The 18,879-nt window shown below is 41.3% G+C and overlaps 1 protein-coding gene across 2 annotated transcripts in view; it reads right to left on the bottom strand.

Moving 5' to 3' along the window:
* Positions 1–3,634: 3,634 nt before the first annotated feature.
* Positions 3,635–18,879, bottom strand: part of LOC106612123 (glutamate receptor 1-like) — a 344,456-nt gene continuing 329,211 nt past the window's right edge. For both annotated transcript variants that reach the window (XM_045724994.2, XM_082956056.1), the window contains exon 16: positions 3,635–17,716. In XM_045724994.2, coding sequence (XP_045580950.2) covers positions 17,543–17,716 — 174 coding nt within the window. In that variant the 3' untranslated portion in view covers positions 3,635–17,542. The remainder of the gene's footprint in view (positions 17,717–18,879) is intronic.

Genomic DNA, 18,879 nt, shown 5'->3' with positions numbered 1-18,879 from the left:
AATAGGAGGAAGACCAGCATGAGGAGAATTGGGGATGATAATAGGAGGAAGACCTGGATGAGGAGAATAGGCGATGATAATAGGAGGAAGACCAGGATGAGGAGAATATGGGATTATAATAGGAGGAAGACCAGGATGATGAGAATAGGGGATGATAATAGGAGGAAGACCAGGATTAGGAGAATAGGGGATGATAATAGGAGGAAGACCGGGATGAGGAGAATAGGGGATGATAATAGGAGGAAGACCGGGATGAGGAGAATGGGGGATGATAATAGGAGGAAGACCAGGATGAGGAGAATGGGGGATGATAATAGGAGGAGGAAGACCAGGATGAGGAGAATAGGGGATGATAATAGGAGGAGAAAGACCAGGATGAGGAGAATAGAGGATGATAATAATAGGAGGAGGAAGACCAGGATGAGGAGAATAGGGGATAATAATAGGAGGAAGACCAGGATGAGGAGAATTGGGGATGATAATAAGAGGAAGACCAGGATGAGGAGAATAGGGGATGATAATAGGAGGAGGAAGACCAGGATGAGGAGAATAGGGAATGATAGTAGGAGGAGGAAGACCAGGATGAGGAGAATAGGGGATGATAATAGGAGGAAGACCAGGATGAGGAGAATAGGGGATGATAATAGGAGGAAGACCAGGATGAGGAGAATAGGGGATGATAATAGGAGGAAGACCAGGATGAGGAGGATAGGGGACGATAATAGGAGGAGGAAGACCAGGATGAGGAGAATAGGGGATGATAATAGGAGGAAGACCGGGATGAGGAGAATAGGGGATGATAATAGGAGGAAGACCAGGATGAGGAGAATAGGGGATGATAAGAGGAGGAGGAAGACCAGGATGAGGAGAATAGGGGATGATAATAGAAGGAAGACCAGGATGAGGAGAATAGGGGATGATAATAGGAGGAGGAAGACCAGGATGAGGAGAATAGGGGATGATAATAGGAGGAAGACCAGGATGAGGAGAATAGGGGATGATAATAGGAGGAGGAAGACCAGGATGAGGAGAATAGGGGATGATAATAGGAGGAGGAAGACCAGGATGAGGAGAATAGGGGATGATAATAGGAGGAAGACCAGGATGAGGAGAATAGGGGATGATAATAGGAGGAGGAAGACCAGGATGAGGAGAATAGGGGATGATAATAGGAGGAAGACCAGGATGAGGAGAATAGGGGATGATAATAGGAGGAGGAAGACCAGGATGAGGAGGGTGTGACAGCTGACAGGTCGATGGAGAGGGATGTCAGTTCTCAGACATTAACTGTTCTCCACAGGAGGAAAGATGTGTTTGTGTGTGTGCGCACTCTGGTCTAATGTGAGGATGAGTGTATGTGTGATCTGCACCTGGACTCAATTAACCAACCCTCACTTCCAATCACGCTCCCGTCTATACTGAGATGGTCTCTCTCTCTCGTCCTCTCTCTCCATTTTTTTTGCTCCATTTCCCCCCTCTCTCTTCTTCTCTCCCCTCTTTCTCATTTTCTCATCTCTTTCTCACTTCCTACTTCCCTCCCTCCATCTCTCCCTCATACGTCTCTCCCTCCCCTCTTCCTCCATCTCTCCATCTCTCCCTCCCTCCCCCTCTCCCTCCCTCCTCCTCTCCCTCCCCCTCTCCCTCCATCTCTCCCTCCCTCCCTCCCCCTCTCCCTCCATTTCTCCCTCCCTCCCTCCCCCTCTCCTTCCATCTCTCCCTCCCTCCCTCCCCCTCTCCCTCCCTCTCTCCCTCCCTCCCTCCCTCCCCCTCTCCCTCCCTCTCCTCCCTCCCTCCCTCCCTCCCCCTCTCCCTCTCCCTCCCTCCATCTATCTCTATGTGGTTTCAGTCTCTTGAGAATGAGACGCAGCAGGAGTTTACTCTAGTTCTCCCCTGGCTGCTTACTGAGATACAACAACACCTCAATGACCATTGACTGGCTGCTTACTGAGATACAACAACACCTCAATGACCATTGACTGGCTGCTTACTGAGATACAACAACAGCTCAATGACCATTGACTGGCTGCTTACTGAGATACAACAACACCTCAATGACCATTGACTGGCTGCTTACTGAGATACAACAACACCTCAATGACCATTGACTGGCTGCTTACTGAGATACAACAACACCTCAATGACCATTGACTGGCTACTTACTGAGATACAACAACATTAATGAATGAACTTCGAATGAATGAACTTCTAATGTTTGTGTGTGTGTATGTGTGGAGAGTTTACGGGGGCTGATGATGGTACTATAATCACAGGGTGCAAAACAGAAACGGTGGGCAAATGTGCACACATATAAACACCCACACAGCTTCCGAACATCATTTCATTATCACAATTCCCTTCCACATGTCAAAGAATGAAAGTGTTGGTGATGAGTTTAGGTTTGTACAGTACTGTGACTTACAATAATGGTATACCTTGTATCTCTTCCCTAAAATAGCCCCACAGTATACAGAGAGATCTCAGTGTGACTCCCCTGGTTAGATAAAGGATATATGAATTCATTAAAAAGGTGAAAAAGGGTCCAGCTGTCATTTGAAATAGTTACAGTTGACATTTAGATTTGTATAATGTTCTGAAAGAGAGTGCAGCAGGCCTCTTTTCTTCACATTGATGGGCTTCCGCATGCAGTATTAATATATCTGTGATAATGACACACACATCACAGTATCATTGGCTGCATGGTTGCACAGCACCAAAGGGGCTGAGCAGCTCTCTCCCCAGAAATGAGGTTAAACGCACACTTATGTCAATTATTCAAAGAAATGAGCATCATGCTAGGAACAAGAGTTATGAACCATGAGGGTTTTTTTCCATATAAATGTCCTGAAGCAGGTTAGATACAGTAGAAGGATTACAATCAAAGTCATGTAAGCAAACATGAACATGAGGAAAATTATCCAATCTGTGTATTCATAAGGTATTGCATGTAAGTGTGAAAATATATCTATTCCTTATTCCATTGTTATATATATATATAATATACACTGGAGTGTACAAAACATTAGGAACACCTTCCTAATATTACGTTTCCCCCCCTCAGAACAGCCTCTATTCATCAGAGCATGGACTCTACAAGGTGTCAAACACGTTCCACAGGGATGCTGGACCATGTTGACTCCAACCACTCCCACAGTTGAGACCAGTTGGCTGGATGTCCTTTGGGTGGTGGACCATTCTTGATACACACGGAAACTGTTGAGCGTGATAACCCAGCAGCGCTGCAGTTCTTGACACAAACCGCTGCGTCTGGCACCTACTACCATATCCTGTTCAAAGGCACTTAAATATTTTATCTTGCCCATTCACCCTCTGAATGGCACACACACACAATCCATGTCTTAATTGTCTCAAGGCTTAAAAATCCTTCTTTAACCTGTCTCCTCCCCTTCACCAACACTGACTGAAGTGGATTTAACAGGTGACATCGATAAGGGATCATAGCTTTCACCTGGATTCACCTGGTCGCTCTGTCATCGAAAGAGCAGGTGTTCCTAATGTTTTGCGCACTCAGTGACCAGAACAGAATTGAGGCTGTTCTGAGGGCAAAGGGGTGTGCAACTCAATATTAGGAAGGTGTTCCTAACGTTTTGTACACTGAAATAAAATAACAAACATATTGACATAGTTTATTCCTTTATTCTGTTACAAAAAGCATGATGACTTTCTTCAGAGACACTTTGCTTAGAAAACGTTTATTTCTCAAAAGTTTATTTGTCTTTTCTCTTATTCATGAATGATCTCCATGTATTTTATAAATGTTTTATTCAGCAACATCTTTCAGTAGTGATGTATAAAAAAAACTATACTGTGAGGTTTTCAGGTGAACAAACTAAATCGCTTTATATCATAACCCTTCATATCCTTGTAGTAAAACTTTTTGAAAAAAGAAAAAATGAAGAAGAAAAGTCAAATGTTGTTCAGTCTTAAACACCTAATGAAACACCAACTGGACATCCCTTTAATTCAAATGTCAAAATTATATTGGCTTAAGTTTTACTTTTAATTGGTTAAAACATTGTCTATGCCTTATTCAACATCTGCTTTTTCTACACTTTTTCAAAGTGTGAAACACCATTTTTTGCAGCTCTCAAACTCTCTATACGAAACAAACATTGAATGTATTTTTCTAAATCTGTTAGGGAATATAAAACATCTTCTCTTGAGACAAAAACTTCTGCCAAGGACTCACTTTGTGCTGTGCCTTCATCAATACAACACTAAAGAACTAAAGGAGAAGAGAGGATGAACTAAAGGAGAAGAGGGGAAGAACTAAAGGAGAAGAGGGGATGAACTAAAGGAGACGAGAGGAAGAACTAAAGGAGAAGAGGGGAAGAACTAAAGGAGAAGAGGGGAAGAACTAAAGGAGAAGAAGAAGAACTAAAGGAGAAGAGGGGATGAACTAAAGGAGAAGAGGGGATGAACTAAAGGAGAAGGGGGGAAGAACTAAAGGAGAAGAGAGGAAGAACTAAAGGAGAGAGGAAGAACTAAAGGAGAAGAAGAAGAACTAAAGGAGAAGAGAGGAAGAACTACAGGAGAAGAGAGGAAGAACTAAAGGAGAAGAGAGGAAGAACTAAAGGAGAAGAAGAAGATCTAAAGGAGAAGAGAGGAAAAACTAAAGGAGAAGAGGGGATGAACTAAAGGAGAAGAGAGGAAGAACTAAAGGAGAAGAAGAAGAACTAGATAAGAGAGGAAGAACTAAAGGAGAAGAAGAAGAACTAAAGGAGAAGAGAGGAAGAACTAAAGGAGAAGAGGGGATGAACTAAAGGAGAAGAGGGGATGAACTAAAGGAGAAGAGGGGAAGAACTAAAGGAGAAGAGAGGAAGAACTACAGGAGAAGAGGGGATGAACTAAAGGAGAAGAAGAACTAAAGGAGAAGAGAGGAAGAACTAAAGGAGAAGAAGAAGAACTAAAGGAGAAGAAGAAGATCTAAAGGAGAAGAGAGGAAAAACTAAAGGAGAAGAGGGGATGAACTAAAGGAGAAGAGAGGAAGAACTAAAGGAGAAGAATAAGAACTAGATAAGAGAGGAAGAACTAAAGGAGAAGAAGAAGAACTAAAGGAGAATAGAGGAAGAACTAAAGGAGAAGAGGGGATGAACTAAAGGAGAAGAAGAACTAAAGAAGAGAGGAAGAGCTAAAGGAGAAGAAGAAGAACTAAAGGAGAAGAGATGATGAACTAAAGAAGAGAGGAAGAATTAAAGAAGAAGATGGGATGAACTAAAGGAGAAGAAGAACTACAGAAGAGAGGAGGAACTAAAGGAGAAGAAGAACTAAAAGAGAATAGAGGAAGAACTAAAGGAGAAGAGAGGAAGAACTAAAGGAGAAGAAGAACTAAAGAAGAGAGGATGAACTAAAGGAGAAGAGAGGAAGAACTAAAGGAGAAGAAGAACTAAAGGAGAAGAAGAACTAAAGGAGAAGAAGAAAATCTAAAGGAGAAGAGAGGAAAAACTAAAGGAGAAGAGGGGATGAACTAAAGGAGAAGAGAGGAAGAACTAAAGGAGAAGAATAAGAACTAGATAAGAGAGGAAGAACTAAAGGAGAAGAAGAAGAACTAAAGGAGAATAGAGGAAGAACTAAAGGAGAAGAGGGGATGAATGAAAGGAGAAGAAGAACTAAAGAAGAGAGGAAGAGCTAAAGGAGAAGAAGAAGAACTAAAGGAGAAGAGATGATGAACTAAAGAAGAGAGGAAGAATTAAAGGAGAAGATGGGATGAACTAAAGGAGAATAAGAACTACAGAAGAGAGGAGGAACTAAAGGAGAAGAAGAACTAAAAGAGAAGAGAGGAAGAACTAAAGGAGAAGAAGAAGAACTAAAGGAGAAGAGAGGAAGAACTAAAGGAGAAGAGGGGATGAACTAAAGGAGAAGAAGAACTAAAGGAGAAGAGAGGAAGAACTAAAGGAGAAGAAGAAGAACTAAAGGAGAAGAAGAAGAACTAAAGGAGAAGAGAGGAAAAACTAAAGGAGAAGAGGGGATGAACTAAAGGAGAAGAGAGGAAGAACTAAAGGAGAAGAATAAGAACTAGATAAGAGAGGAAGAACTAAAGAAGAAGAAGAACTAAAGGAGAAGAGAGGAAGAACTAAAGGAGAAGAGGGGATGAACTAAAGGAGAAGAAGAACTAAAGAAGAGAGGAAGAGCTAAAGGAGAAGAAGAAGAACTAAAGGAGAAGAGATGATGAACTAAAGAAGAGAGGAAGAATTAAAGGAGAAGATGGGATGAACTAAAGGAGAAGAAGAACTACAGAAGAGAGGAGGAACTAAAGGAGAAGAAGAACTAAAAGAGAATAGAGGAAGAACTAAAGGAGAAGAGAGGAAGAACTAAAGGAGAAGAAGAACTAAAGAAGAGAGGATGAACTAAAGGAGAAGAGATGAACAACTAATGGAGAAGAAGAACTAAAGGAGAAGAAGAACTAAAGGAGAAGAAGATCTAAAGGAGAAGAGAGGAAAAACTAAAGGAGAAGAGGGGATGAACTAAAGGAGAAGAGAGGAAGAACTAAAGGAGAAGAATAAGAACTAGATAAGAGAGGAAGAACTAAAGGAGAAGAAGAAGAACTAAAGGAGAAGAGAGGAAGAACTAAAGGAGAAGAGGGGATAAACTAAAGGAGAAGAAGAACTAAAGAAGAGAGGAAGAGCTAAAGGAGAAGTAGAATAACTAAAGGAGAAGAGATGATGAACTAAAGAAGAGAGGAAGAATTAAAGGAGAAGATGGGATGAACTAAAGGACAAGAAGAACTACAGAAGAGAGGAGGAACTAAAGGAGAAGAAGAACTACAGAAGAGAGGAGGAACTAAAGGAGAAGAAGAACTAAAATAGAAGAGAGGAAGAACTAAAGGAGAAGAAGAAGAACTAAAGGAGAAGAAGAAGAACTAAAGGAGAAGAGAGGAAGAACTAAAGGAGAAGAGGGGATGAACTAAAGGAGAAGAAGAACTAAAGGAGAAGAGAGGAAGAACTAAAGGAGAAGAAGAAGAACTAAAGGAGAAGAAGAAGAACTAAAGGAGAAGAGAGGAAAAACTAAAGGAGAAGAGGGGATGAACTAAAGGAGAAGAGAGGAAGAACTAAAGGAGACGAATAAGAACTAGATAAGAGAGGAAGAACTTAAGGAGAAGAAGAAGAACTAAAGGAGAAGAGAGGAAGAACTAAAGGAGAAGAGGGGATGAACTAAAGGAGAAGAGGGGATGAACTAAAGGAGAAGAGGGGAAGAACTAAAGGAGAAGAGAGGAAGAACTAAAGGAGAAGAAGAACTAAAGGAGAAGAAGAAGAACTAAAGGAGAAGAGAGGAAGAACTACAGGAGAAGAGAGGAAGAACTAAAGGAGAAGAAGAAGATCTAAAGGAGAAGAGAGGAAAAACTAAAGGAGAAGAGGGGATGAACTAAAGGAGAAGAGAGGAAGAACTAAAGGAGAAGAAGAAGAACTAGATAAGAGAGGAAGAACTAAAGGAGAAGAAGAAGAACTAAAGGAGAAGAGAGGAAGAACTAAAGGAGAAGAGGGGATGAACTAAAGGAGAAGAGGGGATGAACTAAAGGAGAAGAGGGGAAGAACTAAAGGAGAAGAGAGGAAGAACTACAGGAGAAGAGGGGATGAACTAAAGGAGAAGAAGAACTAAAGGAGAAGAGAGGAAGAACTAAAGGAGAAGAAGAAGAACTAAAGGAGAAGAAGAAGATCTAAAGGAGAAGAGAGGAAAAACTAAAGGAGAAGAGGGGATGAACTAAAGGAGAAGAGAGGAAGAACTAAAGGAGAAGAATAAGAACTAGATAAGAGAGGAAGAACTAAAGGAGAAGAAGAAGAACTAAAGGAGAATAGAGGAAGAACTAAAGGAGAAGAGGGGATGAACTAAAGGAGAAGAAGAACTAAAGAAGAGAGGAAGAGCTAAAGGAGAAGAAGAAGAACTAAAGGAGAAGAGATGATGAACTAAAGAAGAGAGGAAGAATTAAAGAAGAAGATGGGATGAACTAAAGGAGAAGAAGAACTACAGAAGAGAGGAGGAACTAAAGGAGAAGAAGAACTAAAAGAGAATAGAGGAAGAACTAAAGGAGAAGAGAGGAAGAACTAAAGGAGAAGAAGAACTAAAGAAGAGAGGATGAACTAAAGGAGAAGAGAGGAAGAACTAAAGGAGAAGAAGAACTAAAGGAGAAGAAGAACTAAAGGAGAAGAAGAAAATCTAAAGGAGAAGAGAGGAAAAACTAAAGGAGAAGAGGGGATGAACTAAAGGAGAAGAGAGGAAGAACTAAAGGAGAAGAAGAAGAACTAGATAAGAGAGGAAGAACTAAAGGAGAAGAAGAAGAACTAAAGGAGAATAGAGGAAGAACTAAAGGAGAAGAGGGGATGAATGAAAGGAGAAGAAGAACTAAAGAAGAGAGGAAGAGCTAAAGGAGAAGAAGAAGAACTAAAGGAGAAGAGATGATGAACTAAAGAAGAGAGGAAGAATTAAAGGAGAAGATGGGATGAACTAAAGGAGAATAAGAACTACAGAAGAGAGGAGGAACTAAAGGAGAAGAAGAACTAAAAGAGAAGAGAGGAAGAACTAAAGGAGAAGAAGAAGAACTAAAGGAGAAGAGAGGAAGAACTAAAGGAGAAGAGGGGATGAACTAAAGGAGAAGAAGAACTAAAGGAGAAGAGAGGAAGAACTAAAGGAGAAGAAGAAGAACTAAAGGAGAAGAAGAAGAACTAAAGGAGAAGAGAGGAAAAACTAAAGGAGAAGAGGGGATGAACTAAAGGAGAAGAGAGGAAGAACTAAAGGAGAAGAATAAGAACTAGATAAGAGAGGAAGAACTAAAGAAGAAGAAGAACTAAAGGAGAAGAGAGGAAGAACTAAAGGAGAAGAGGGGATGAACTAAAGGAGAAGAAGAACTAAAGAAGAGAGGAAGAGCTAAAGGAGAAGAAGAAGAACTAAAGGAGAAGAGATGATGAACTAAAGAAGAGAGGAAGAATTAAAGGAGAAGATGGGATGAACTAAAGGAGAAGAAGAACTACAGAAGAGAGGAGGAACTAAAGGAGAAGAAGAACTAAAAGAGAATAGAGGAAGAACTAAAGGAGAAGAGAGGAAGAACTAAAGGAGAAGAAGAACTAAAGAAGAGAGGATGAACTAAAGGAGAAGAGATGAACAACTAATGGAGAAGAAGAACTAAAGGAGAAGAAGAACTAAAGGAGAAGAAGATCTAAAGGAGAAGAGAGGAAAAACTAAAGGAGAAGAGGGGATGAACTAAAGGAGAAGAGAGGAAGAACTAAAGGAGAAGAATAAGAACTAGATAAGAGAGGAAGAACTAAAGGAGAAGAAGAAGAACTAAAGGAGAAGAGAGGAAGAACTAAAGGAGAAGAGGGGATAAACTAAAGGAGAAGAAGAACTAAAGAAGAGAGGAAGAGCTAAAGGAGAAGTAGAATAACTAAAGGAGAAGAGATGATGAACTAAAGAAGAGAGGAAGAATTAAAGGAGAAGATGGGATGAACTAAAGGACAAGAAGAACTACAGAAGAGAGGAGGAACTAAAGGAGAAGAAGAACTACAGAAGAGAGGAGGAACTAAAGGAGAAGAAGAACTAAAATAGAAGAGAGGAAGAACTAAAGGAGAAGAAGAAGAACTAAAGGAGAAGAAGAAGAACTAAAGGAGAAGAGAGGAAGAACTAAAGGAGAAGAGGGGATGAACTAAAGGAGAAGAAGAACTAAAGGAGAAGAGAGGAAGAACTAAAGGAGAAGAAGAAGAACTAAAGGAGAAGAAGAAGAACTAAAGGAGAAGAGAGGAAAAACTAAAGGAGAAGAGGGGATGAACTAAAGGAGAAGAGAGGAAGAACTAAAGGAGACGAATAAGAACTAGATAAGAGAGGAAGAACTTAAGGAGAAGAAGAAGAACTAAAGGAGAAGAGAGGAAGAACTAAAGGAGAAGAGGGGATGAACTAAAGGAGAAGAAGAACTAAAGAAGAGAGGAAGAGCTAAAGGAGAAGAAGAAGAACTAAAGGAGAAGAGATGATGAACTAAAGAAGAGAGGAAGAATTAAAGGAGAAGATGGGATGAACTAAAGGAGAAGAAGAACTACAGAAGAGAGGAGGAACTAAAGGAGAAGAAGAACTAAAAGAGAATAGAGGAAGAACTAAAGGAGAAGAGAGGAAGAACTAAAGGAGAAGAAGAACTAAAGAAGAGAGGATGAACTAAAGGAGAAGAGAGGAAGAACTAAAGGAGAAGAAGAAGAACTTAAGGAGAAGAGGGGATGAACTAAATGAGAAGAGAGGATGAACTAAAGGAGAAGAGAGGAAGAACTAAAGGAGAAGAAGAACTAAAGGAGAAGAAGAACTAAAGGAGAAGAAGAACTAAAGGAGAAGAGAGGAAGAACAAAAGGAGAAGAAGAAGAACTAAAGGAGAAGAGGGGATGAACTAAAGGAGAAGATCGGAAGAACTAAAGGAGAAGAGAGGATGAACTAAAGGAGAAGAGAGGAAGAACTAAAGGAGAAGAAGAAGAACTAAAGGAGAAGAAGAACTAAAGGAGAAAAGAAGAAGAACTAAAGGAGAAGAAGAACTAAAGGAGAAGAGAGGAAGAACTAAAGGAGAAGAAGAACTAAAGAAGAGAGGATGAACTAAAGGAGAAGAGAGGAAGAACTAAAGGAGAAGAAGAAGAACTAAAGGAGAAGAGGGGATGAACTAAATGAGAAGAGAGGATGAACTAAAGGAGAAGAGAGGAAGAACTAAAGGAGAAGAAGAAGAACTAAAGGAGAAGAAGAACTAAAGGAGAAGAAGAACTAAAGGAGAAGAAGAACTAAAGGAGAAGAGAGGAAGAACAAAAGGAGAAGAAGAAGAACTAAAGGAGAAGAGGGGATGAACTAAAGGAGAAGAAGAAGAACTAAAGGAGTAGAGGGGATGAACTAAAGGAGAAGAGAGGAAGAACTAAAGGAGAAGAGAGGAAGAACTAAAGGAGAAGATCGGAAGAACTAAAGGAGAAGAGGGGATGAACTAAAGGAGAAGAGGGGAAGAACTAAAGGAGAAGAGAGGAAGAACTAAAGGAGAAGAAGAACTAAAGAAGAGGAGAGGATGAACTAAAGGAGAAGAGAGGATGAACTAAAGAAGAGAGGAATAATTAAAGGAGAAGATGGGATGAACTATAGGAGAAGAAGAAGAACTACAGAAGAGAGGAGGAACTAAAGAAGAACTACAGAAGAGGTGAGGAACTAAAGGAGAAGAAGAACTAAAGGAGAAGAGAGGAAGAACTAAAGGAGAAGAGAGGAAGAACTAAATGAGAAGAAGAACTAAAGAAGAGAGGAAGAACTAAAGGAGAAGAAGAACTAAAGGAGAAGAGGGGATGAACTAAATGCGAAGAGACGATGAACTAAAGGAGAAGAGAGGAAGAACTAAAGGAGAAGAAGAAGAACTAAAGGAGAAGAAGAACTAAAGGAGAAGAACTAAAGGAGAAGAGAGGAAGAACTAAAGGAGAAGAAGAACTAAAGGAGAAGAGGGGATGAACTAAAGGAGAAGAGGGGATGAACTAAAGGAGAAGAGAGGAAGAACTAAAGGAGAAGAAGAAGAACTAAAGGAGAAGAAGAAGAACTAAAGGAGAAGAAGAAGAACTAAAGGAGAAGAGGGGATGAACTAAAGGAGAAGAGGGGATGAACTAAAGGAGAAGAGAGGAAGAACTAAAGGAGAAGAAGAACTAAAGGAGAAGAGAAGAAGAACTAAAGGAGAAGAAGAAGAACTAAAGGAGAAGAGGGGATGAACTAAAGGAGAAGAGAGGATGAACTAAAGGAGAAGAGAGGAAGAACTAAAGGAGAAGAAGAACTAAAGGAGAAGAAGAACTAAAGGAGAAAAGAATAAGAACTAAAGGAGAAGAAGAACTAAAGGAGAAGAGAGGAAGATCTAAAGGAGAAGAGGAGATGAACTATAGTAGAAGAGGGGAATAACTAAAGGAGAAGAAGAAGAACTAAAGGAGAAGAGACAAAGAACTAATGGAGAAGAAGAAGAACTAAAGGAGAAGAGGGGATGAACTAAAGGAGTAGAGAGGAAGAACTAAAGGAGTAGAGAGGAAGACCTAAAGGAGAAGAAGAACTAAAGGAGAAGAAGAAGAACTAAAGGAGAAGAGAAGAAGAACTAAAGGAGAAGAAGAAGAACTAAAGGAGAAGAGAGGATGAACTAAAGGAGAAGAGAGGATGAACTAAAGAAGAGAGGAAGAATTAAAGGAGAAGATGGGATGAACTAAAGGAGAAGAAGAACTACAGAAGAGAGGAGGAACTAAAGGAGAAGAAGAACTCAAAGAGAAGAGAGGAAGAACTGAAGAAGAGAGGAAGAACTGAAGAAGAGAGGAAGAACTAAAGGAGAAGAAGAACTAAAGAAGAGAGGATGAACTAAAGGAGATGAGAGGAAGAACTAAAGGAGAAGAAGAAGAACTAAAGGAGAAGAGGGGATGAACTAAATGAGAAGAGAGGATGAACTAAAGGAGAAGAGAGGAAGAACTAAAGGAGAAGAAGAAGAACTAAAGGAGAAGAAGAACTAAAGGAGAAGAAGAACTAAAGGAGAAGAGAGGAAGAACAAAAGGAGAAGAAGAAGAACTAAAGGAGAAGAGGGGATGAACTAAAGGAGAAGAAGAAGAACTAAATGAGAAGAGGGGATGAACTAAAGGAGAAGAGAGGAAGAACTAAAGGAGAAGATCGGAAGAACTAAAGGAGAAGAGGGGATGAACTAAAGGAGAAGAGGGGAAGAACTAAAGGAGAAGAGAGGACGAACTAAAGGAGAAGAAGAACTAAAGAAGAGGAGAGGATGAACTAAAGGAGAAGAGTGGAAGAACTAAAGGAGAAGAGAGGAAGAACTAAAGGAGAAGAAGAAGAACTAAAGGAGAAGAGAGGATGAACTAAAGAAGAGAGGAATAATTAAAGGAGAAGATGGGATGAACTATAGGAGAAGAAGAAGAACTACAGAAGAGAGGAGGAACTAAAGAAGAAGAAGAACTACAGAAGAGAGGAGGAACTAAAGGAGAAGAAGAACTAAAGGAGAAGAGAGGAAGAACTAAAGGAGAAGAGAGGAAGAACTAAAGGAGAAGAAGAACTAAAGAAGAGAGGAAGAACTAAAGGAGAAGAAGAAGAACTAAAGGAGAAGAAGAAGAACTAAAGGAGAAGAGGGGATGAACTAAATGCGAAGAGAGGATGAACTAAAGGAGAAGAGAGGAAGAACTAAAGGAGAAGAAGAAGAACTAAAGGAGAATAAGAACTAAAGGAGAAGAACTAAAGGAGAAGAGAGGAAGAACTAAAGGAGAAGAAGAACTAAAGGAGAAGAGGGGATGAACTAAAGGAGTGGAGGGGATGAACTAAAGGAGAAGAGAAGAAGAACTAAAGAGAAGAAGAAGAACTAAAGGAGAAGAAGAAGAACTAAAGGAGAAGAAGAAGAACTAAAGGAGAAGAGGGGATGAACTAAAGGAGAAGAGAGGAAGAACTAAAGGAGAAGAAGAACTAAAGGAGAAGAAGAAGAACTAAAGGAGAAGAGAAGAAGAACTAAAGGAGAAGAAGAAGAACTAAAGGAGGATAAGAACTAAAGGAGAAGAGGGGATGAACTAAAGGAGAAGAGAAGATGAACTAAAGGAGAAGAGAGGAAGAACTAAAGGAGAAGAGAGGAAGAACTAAAGGAGAATAAGAACTAAAGGAGAAGAACTAAAGGAGAAGAGAGGAAGAACTAAAGGAGAAGAAGAACTAAAGGAGAAGAGGGGATGAACTAAAGGAGTGGAGGGGATGAACTAAAGGAGAAGAGAAGAAGAACTAAAGAGAAGAAGAAGAACTAAAGGAGAAGAAGAAGAACTAAAGAAGAAGAAGAAGAACTAAAGGAGAAGAGGGGATGAACTAAAGGAGAAGAGAGGAAGAACTAAAGGAGAAGAAGAACTAAAGGAGAAGAAGAAGAACTAAAGGAGAAGAGAAGAAGAACTAAAGGAGAAGAAGAAGAACTAAAGGAGAAGAAGAACTAAAGGAGAAGAGGGGATGAACTAAAGGAGAAGAGAGGATGAACTAAAGGAGAAGAGAGGAAGAACTAAAGGAGAAGAGAGGAAGAACTAAAGGAGAAGAAGAACTAAAGGAGAAGAAGAACTAAAGGAGAAGAGAAGAAGAACTAAATGAGAAGAGGAGATGAACTGAAGTAGAAGAGGGGAATAACTAAAGGAGAAGAAGAAGAACTAAAGGAGAAGAGACAAAGAACTAAAGGAGCAGAAGAAGAACTAAAGGAGAAGAGGGGATGAACTAAAGGAGAAGAGAGGAAGAACTAAAGGAGAAGAGAGGAAGAACTAAAGGAGAAGAACTAAAGGAGAAGAGAGGAAGAACTAAAGGAGAAGAGGGGATGAACTAAAGGAGAAGAGAGGATGAACTAAAGGAGAAGAGAGGATGAACTAAAGGAGAAGAGGGGTTGAACTAAAGGAGAAGAAGAAGAACTAAAGGAGAAGGGGGGATGAACTAAAGGAGAAGCGAGGAAGAACTAAAGGAGAAGAAGAAGAACTAAAGGAGAAGAAGAACTAAAGGAGAAGAGAGGAAGAACTAAAGGAGAAGAAGAACTAAAGGAGAAGAGGGGATGAACTAAAGGAGAAGAGAGGATGAACTAAAGGAGAAGAGAGGAAGAACTAAAGGAGAAGAAGAAGAACTAAAGGAGAAGAGAGGAAGAACTAAAGGAGAAGAGAGGAAGAACTAAAGGAGAAGAAGAAGAACTAAAGGAGAAGAGAGGAAGAACTAAAGGAGAAGAGGGGATGAACTAAAGTAGAACAGGGGATGAACTAAAGGAGAAGAGAGGAAGAACTAAAGGAGAAGAGAGGAAGAACTAAAGGAGAAGAAGAAGAACTAAAGGAGAATTAGAACTAAAGGAGAAGAGGGGATGAACTAAAGTAGAAGAGGGGAAGAACTAAAGGAGAAGAGAGGAAGAACTAAAGGAGAAGAAGAAGAACTAAAGGAGAAGAAGAACTAAACGAGAAGAGAGGAAGAACTAAAGGAGAAGAAGAAGAACTAAAGGAGAAGAGGGGATGAACTAAAGTAGAAGAGGGGAAGAACTAAAGGAGAAGAGAGGAAGAACTAAAGGAGAAGAGAGGAAGAACTAAAGGAGAAGAAGAAGAACTAAAAAAGAATTAGAACTAAAGGAGAAGAGGGGAGGAACTAAAGTAGAAGAGGGGAAGAACTAAAGGAGAAGAGAGGAAGAACTAAAGGAGAAGAAGAAGAACTAAAGAAGAAGAAGAACTAAAGGACAAGAGGGGATGAACTAAAGTAGACGAGGGGAAGAACTAATGGAGAAGAGCGGAAGAACTAAAGTTGAAGAAGACGAACTAGAGAAGAGAGGAAGAACTAAAGGAGAAGAAGAAGAACAGAAGCATCACACAGATTCAGGCAGATTGGGTCAGAGAAGGAAAGAACAAGTTTCCTAGCAGTAGAGAAGAATCAACCCTTTTATATACATAGTGGATGGAGAGATGAGATATATTTGATGTAAGCAGTCTATCTCTGCCCAGTGTCTGTCTTCACTGCTGCGTCCGTGTTGAACACTATCTTTATGGCAGAGACCCACACCAACAGAGCCAGAGCAGAGCTGGAGAGTGTAGCTAGCAAATGTTCCCTTTGTAGCTGTAGGCAGGCTGTCTCTTATTCTGATTCCAGTATCCTAACGAGGCTTCTCTCTGCTGCCAGCCCTATAGGCTACAGCAACACGCACAATGACCTAAACATCAAACAATACTGAATAACCTCTGTCATAAAATAACAAACTACTGAGAGAGAAACAAGATTGGTTGCCATGGTGGTAGCCACCGTTTCCATGGTTTCCATTAACGATCGCCAAAGGCTGATTGACTGTGAACGTGTAAATCAAGCAGGGGTTTCTGTGCGTAAGTCATGCCTCCTTCCTCTGTCAGTTAGGCTGTGTTCAAAAATGGCCACTCTCTCTACAAAATAATACAGTGGAGCCACTGAAGAAATCAATGGTGTTAATCTGTGGTACTTTGTCAAGTTCTGACCATGTCTGACCAGACTTCCTCACTTCCAAATCTAGCCATACCAATCATTCTAGGTAGTTTAATAACGTGACAGTGTGTGTGTGTGTGTGTGTCTGTCGACCACAGACACACAAGGCATGGTGTAGCAGTAAAGCATGTTTGTTGAGGAGAACACGACACAGCTGGTTAAGCATCAATTTAAACGTCTTTCGCCTGTGAGATCAGGACAAACTAAATCAATACTTATACAGGGATAAGTCTCTGTGGGAATGACTGTCAGCAGATGGTTCAGAGAGGCCAGGGATGACTGAGCTCTGTGCATGATTATTCATGTCTGTATTTTAAGATTGCATTGGTGCTTGGTATGCTTGTATTCCAGTTCATGATGCCTTTCCAATATAACGTGTGTAACTGTGTCCAAAACACACGAGAGAAACCAGAGCCACAAATATTAAATGACCATAATAATCAATCAGCATTATTATCATAATTGTCTTTTAGCTGTGCAAAGACACAAAGAAACCCCCATTTTGTGATCCGTCATCACTAAGTAAATGGTCAGAGAGAGTAGGTAGTAAACTGAGATTTTACAGACAGACAGACAGACAGTCAGACAGACAGACAGACAGACAGACAGACAGACAGACAGACAGACAGTAGACCAGAGAACGGCCACAGCTCAGGTTAGAGAAGGTCAGGGCAGGGCAGGGCAGAAGAGGTCAGGGCAGAAGAGGTCAGGGCAGAAAAAGGCAGGTCAGGACAGGGCAGAAGAGGTCAGGGCAGGTCAGGGCAGAAGAGGTCAGGGCAGAAGAGGTCAGGGCAGAAAAAGGCAGGTCAGGGCAGGGCAGGTCAGAAAAAGGCAGGGCAGGGCAGGTCAGAAAAGGGCAGGGCAGGGCAGGTCAGAAAAAGGCAGGGCAGGGCAGGTCAGAAAAAGGCAGGGCAGGGCAGGTCAGAAAAAGGCAGGTCAGGGCAGAAGAGGTCAGGGCAGAAGAGGTCAGGTCAGAAAAGGGCAGGGCAGAAGAGGTCAGGTCAGAAAAAGGCAGGGCAGGGCAGGTCAGAAAAAGGCAGGGCAGGGCAGGTCAGAAAAAGGCAGGGCAGGGCAGGTCAGAAAAAGGCAGGTCAGGGCAGAAGAGGGCAGGGCAGGTCAGGACAGAAAAAGGCAGGTCAGGGCAGAAGAGGGCAGGGCAGGGCAGGTCAGGTCAGAAAAAGGCAGGGCAGGTCAGGTCAGAAAAAGGCAGGGCAGGGCAGGCGGCATTTAAGGGATAGTTCTCTTTTTTTACACAGAAATTAACACCTTTTTTTTCAAAAATCATTATAAAAGAAACAAAAAAAATCACGTCCCAACAATGGCTCCATTTTCAAAACATTTTCCTTATCTTCTTTTCTGTTCATTTCTATTCTCCATCTACATGTTTCCCCTGTTTGTAGTGAGTGATTTCAGAGTGCATTTGGCAGTAGTATTGAAGTCTGTCTCCGACACAGCACGCAGCCACCACACAAACAAACGGTTCAGAAAGAGGGCCATGTTCATAAGGTCAATGTCACCATTAATGTGGCCATCTTTGTAAGGTCTATGAGTGAGTCTCCTGCTCAGTCCCTTGTGCCAAGTCATGTGATCACATGCCGGAGGCGCTGAGCCCCATGCTGGCGGTGTGGCTCATGCAGGGGAGAGTCTGGACTGTTTTAGGGAAGTCGTGAGTTAGGATGCGTCCGTTCTCTCCTCCACCTCCTCCTCCCCCGTTCCCGTTCCCGCTCATGGTGGAGCAGTGCATGGCGTCGTTGACGTTCTGCTGCAGATAAAAGAAAGAGAAGAGGGAAAACAGAGTTGGACACCAAGACAAGACGACAGTCACAGCCATCCATACATCCTGTCTATGGGCTCTGAGTAATACTGGTCACCTAAACAGAGGTTAACCCTACCAGGTAAATACTGTCTATGGGCTCTCAGTAATACTGGTCACCTAAACAGAGCTTAACCCTACCAGGTAAATACTGTCTATGGGCTCTGAGTAATACTGGTCACCTAAACAGAGGTTAACCCTACCAGGTAAATACTGTCTATGGGCTCTCAGTAATACTGGTCACCTAAACAGAGGTTAACCCTACCATGTAAATACTGTCTATGGGCTCTCAGTAATACTGGTCACCTAAACAGAGGTTAACCCTACCAGGTAAATACTGTCTATGGGCTCTGAGTAATACTGGTCACCTAAACAGAGGTTAACCCTACCAGGTAAATACTGTCTATGGGCTCAAAGTAATACTGGTCACCTAAACAGAGGTTAACCTTACCAGGTAAATACTGTCTATGGGCTCTCAGTAATACTGGTCACCTAAACAGAGGTTAACCTTACCAGGTAAATACTGTCTATGGGCTCACAGTAATACTGGTCACCTAAACAGAGGTTAACCTTACCAGGTAAATACTGTCTATGGGCTCTGAGTAATACTGGTCACCTAAACAGAGGTTAACCCTACCAGGTAAATACTGTCTTTTGGCTCTCAGTAATACTGGTCACCTAAACAGAGGTTAACCCTACCAGGTAAATACTGTCTATGGGCTCACAGTAATACTGGTCACCTAAACAGAGGTTAACCTTACCAGGTAAATACTGTCTATGGGCTCTGAGTAATACTGGTCACCTAAACAGAGGTTAACCTTACCAGGTAAATACTGTCTACGGGCTCACAGTAATACTGGTCACCTAAACAGAGGTTAACCTTACCAGGTAAATACTGTCTATGGGCTCTGAGTAATACTGGTCACCTAAACAGAGGTTAACCCTACCAGGTAAATACTGTCTATGGGCTCACAGTAATACTGGTCACCTAAACAGAGAATAACCCTACCAGGTAAATACTGTCTATGGGCTCTCAGTAATACTGGTCACCTAAACAGAGGTTAACCTTACCAGGTAAATACTGTCTATGGGCTCTGAGTAATACTGGTCAC

The sequence above is a fragment of the Salmo salar genome, chromosome 09 (assembly GCF_965601325.2).
Source record: "Salmo salar chromosome 09, fSalSal1, whole genome shotgun sequence".
Taxonomy (NCBI): domain Eukaryota; kingdom Metazoa; phylum Chordata; class Actinopteri; order Salmoniformes; family Salmonidae; genus Salmo; species Salmo salar.
Note: the sequence above shows the minus strand (reverse complement) of the source record. Positions and strands in the feature narration are given on the sequence as shown.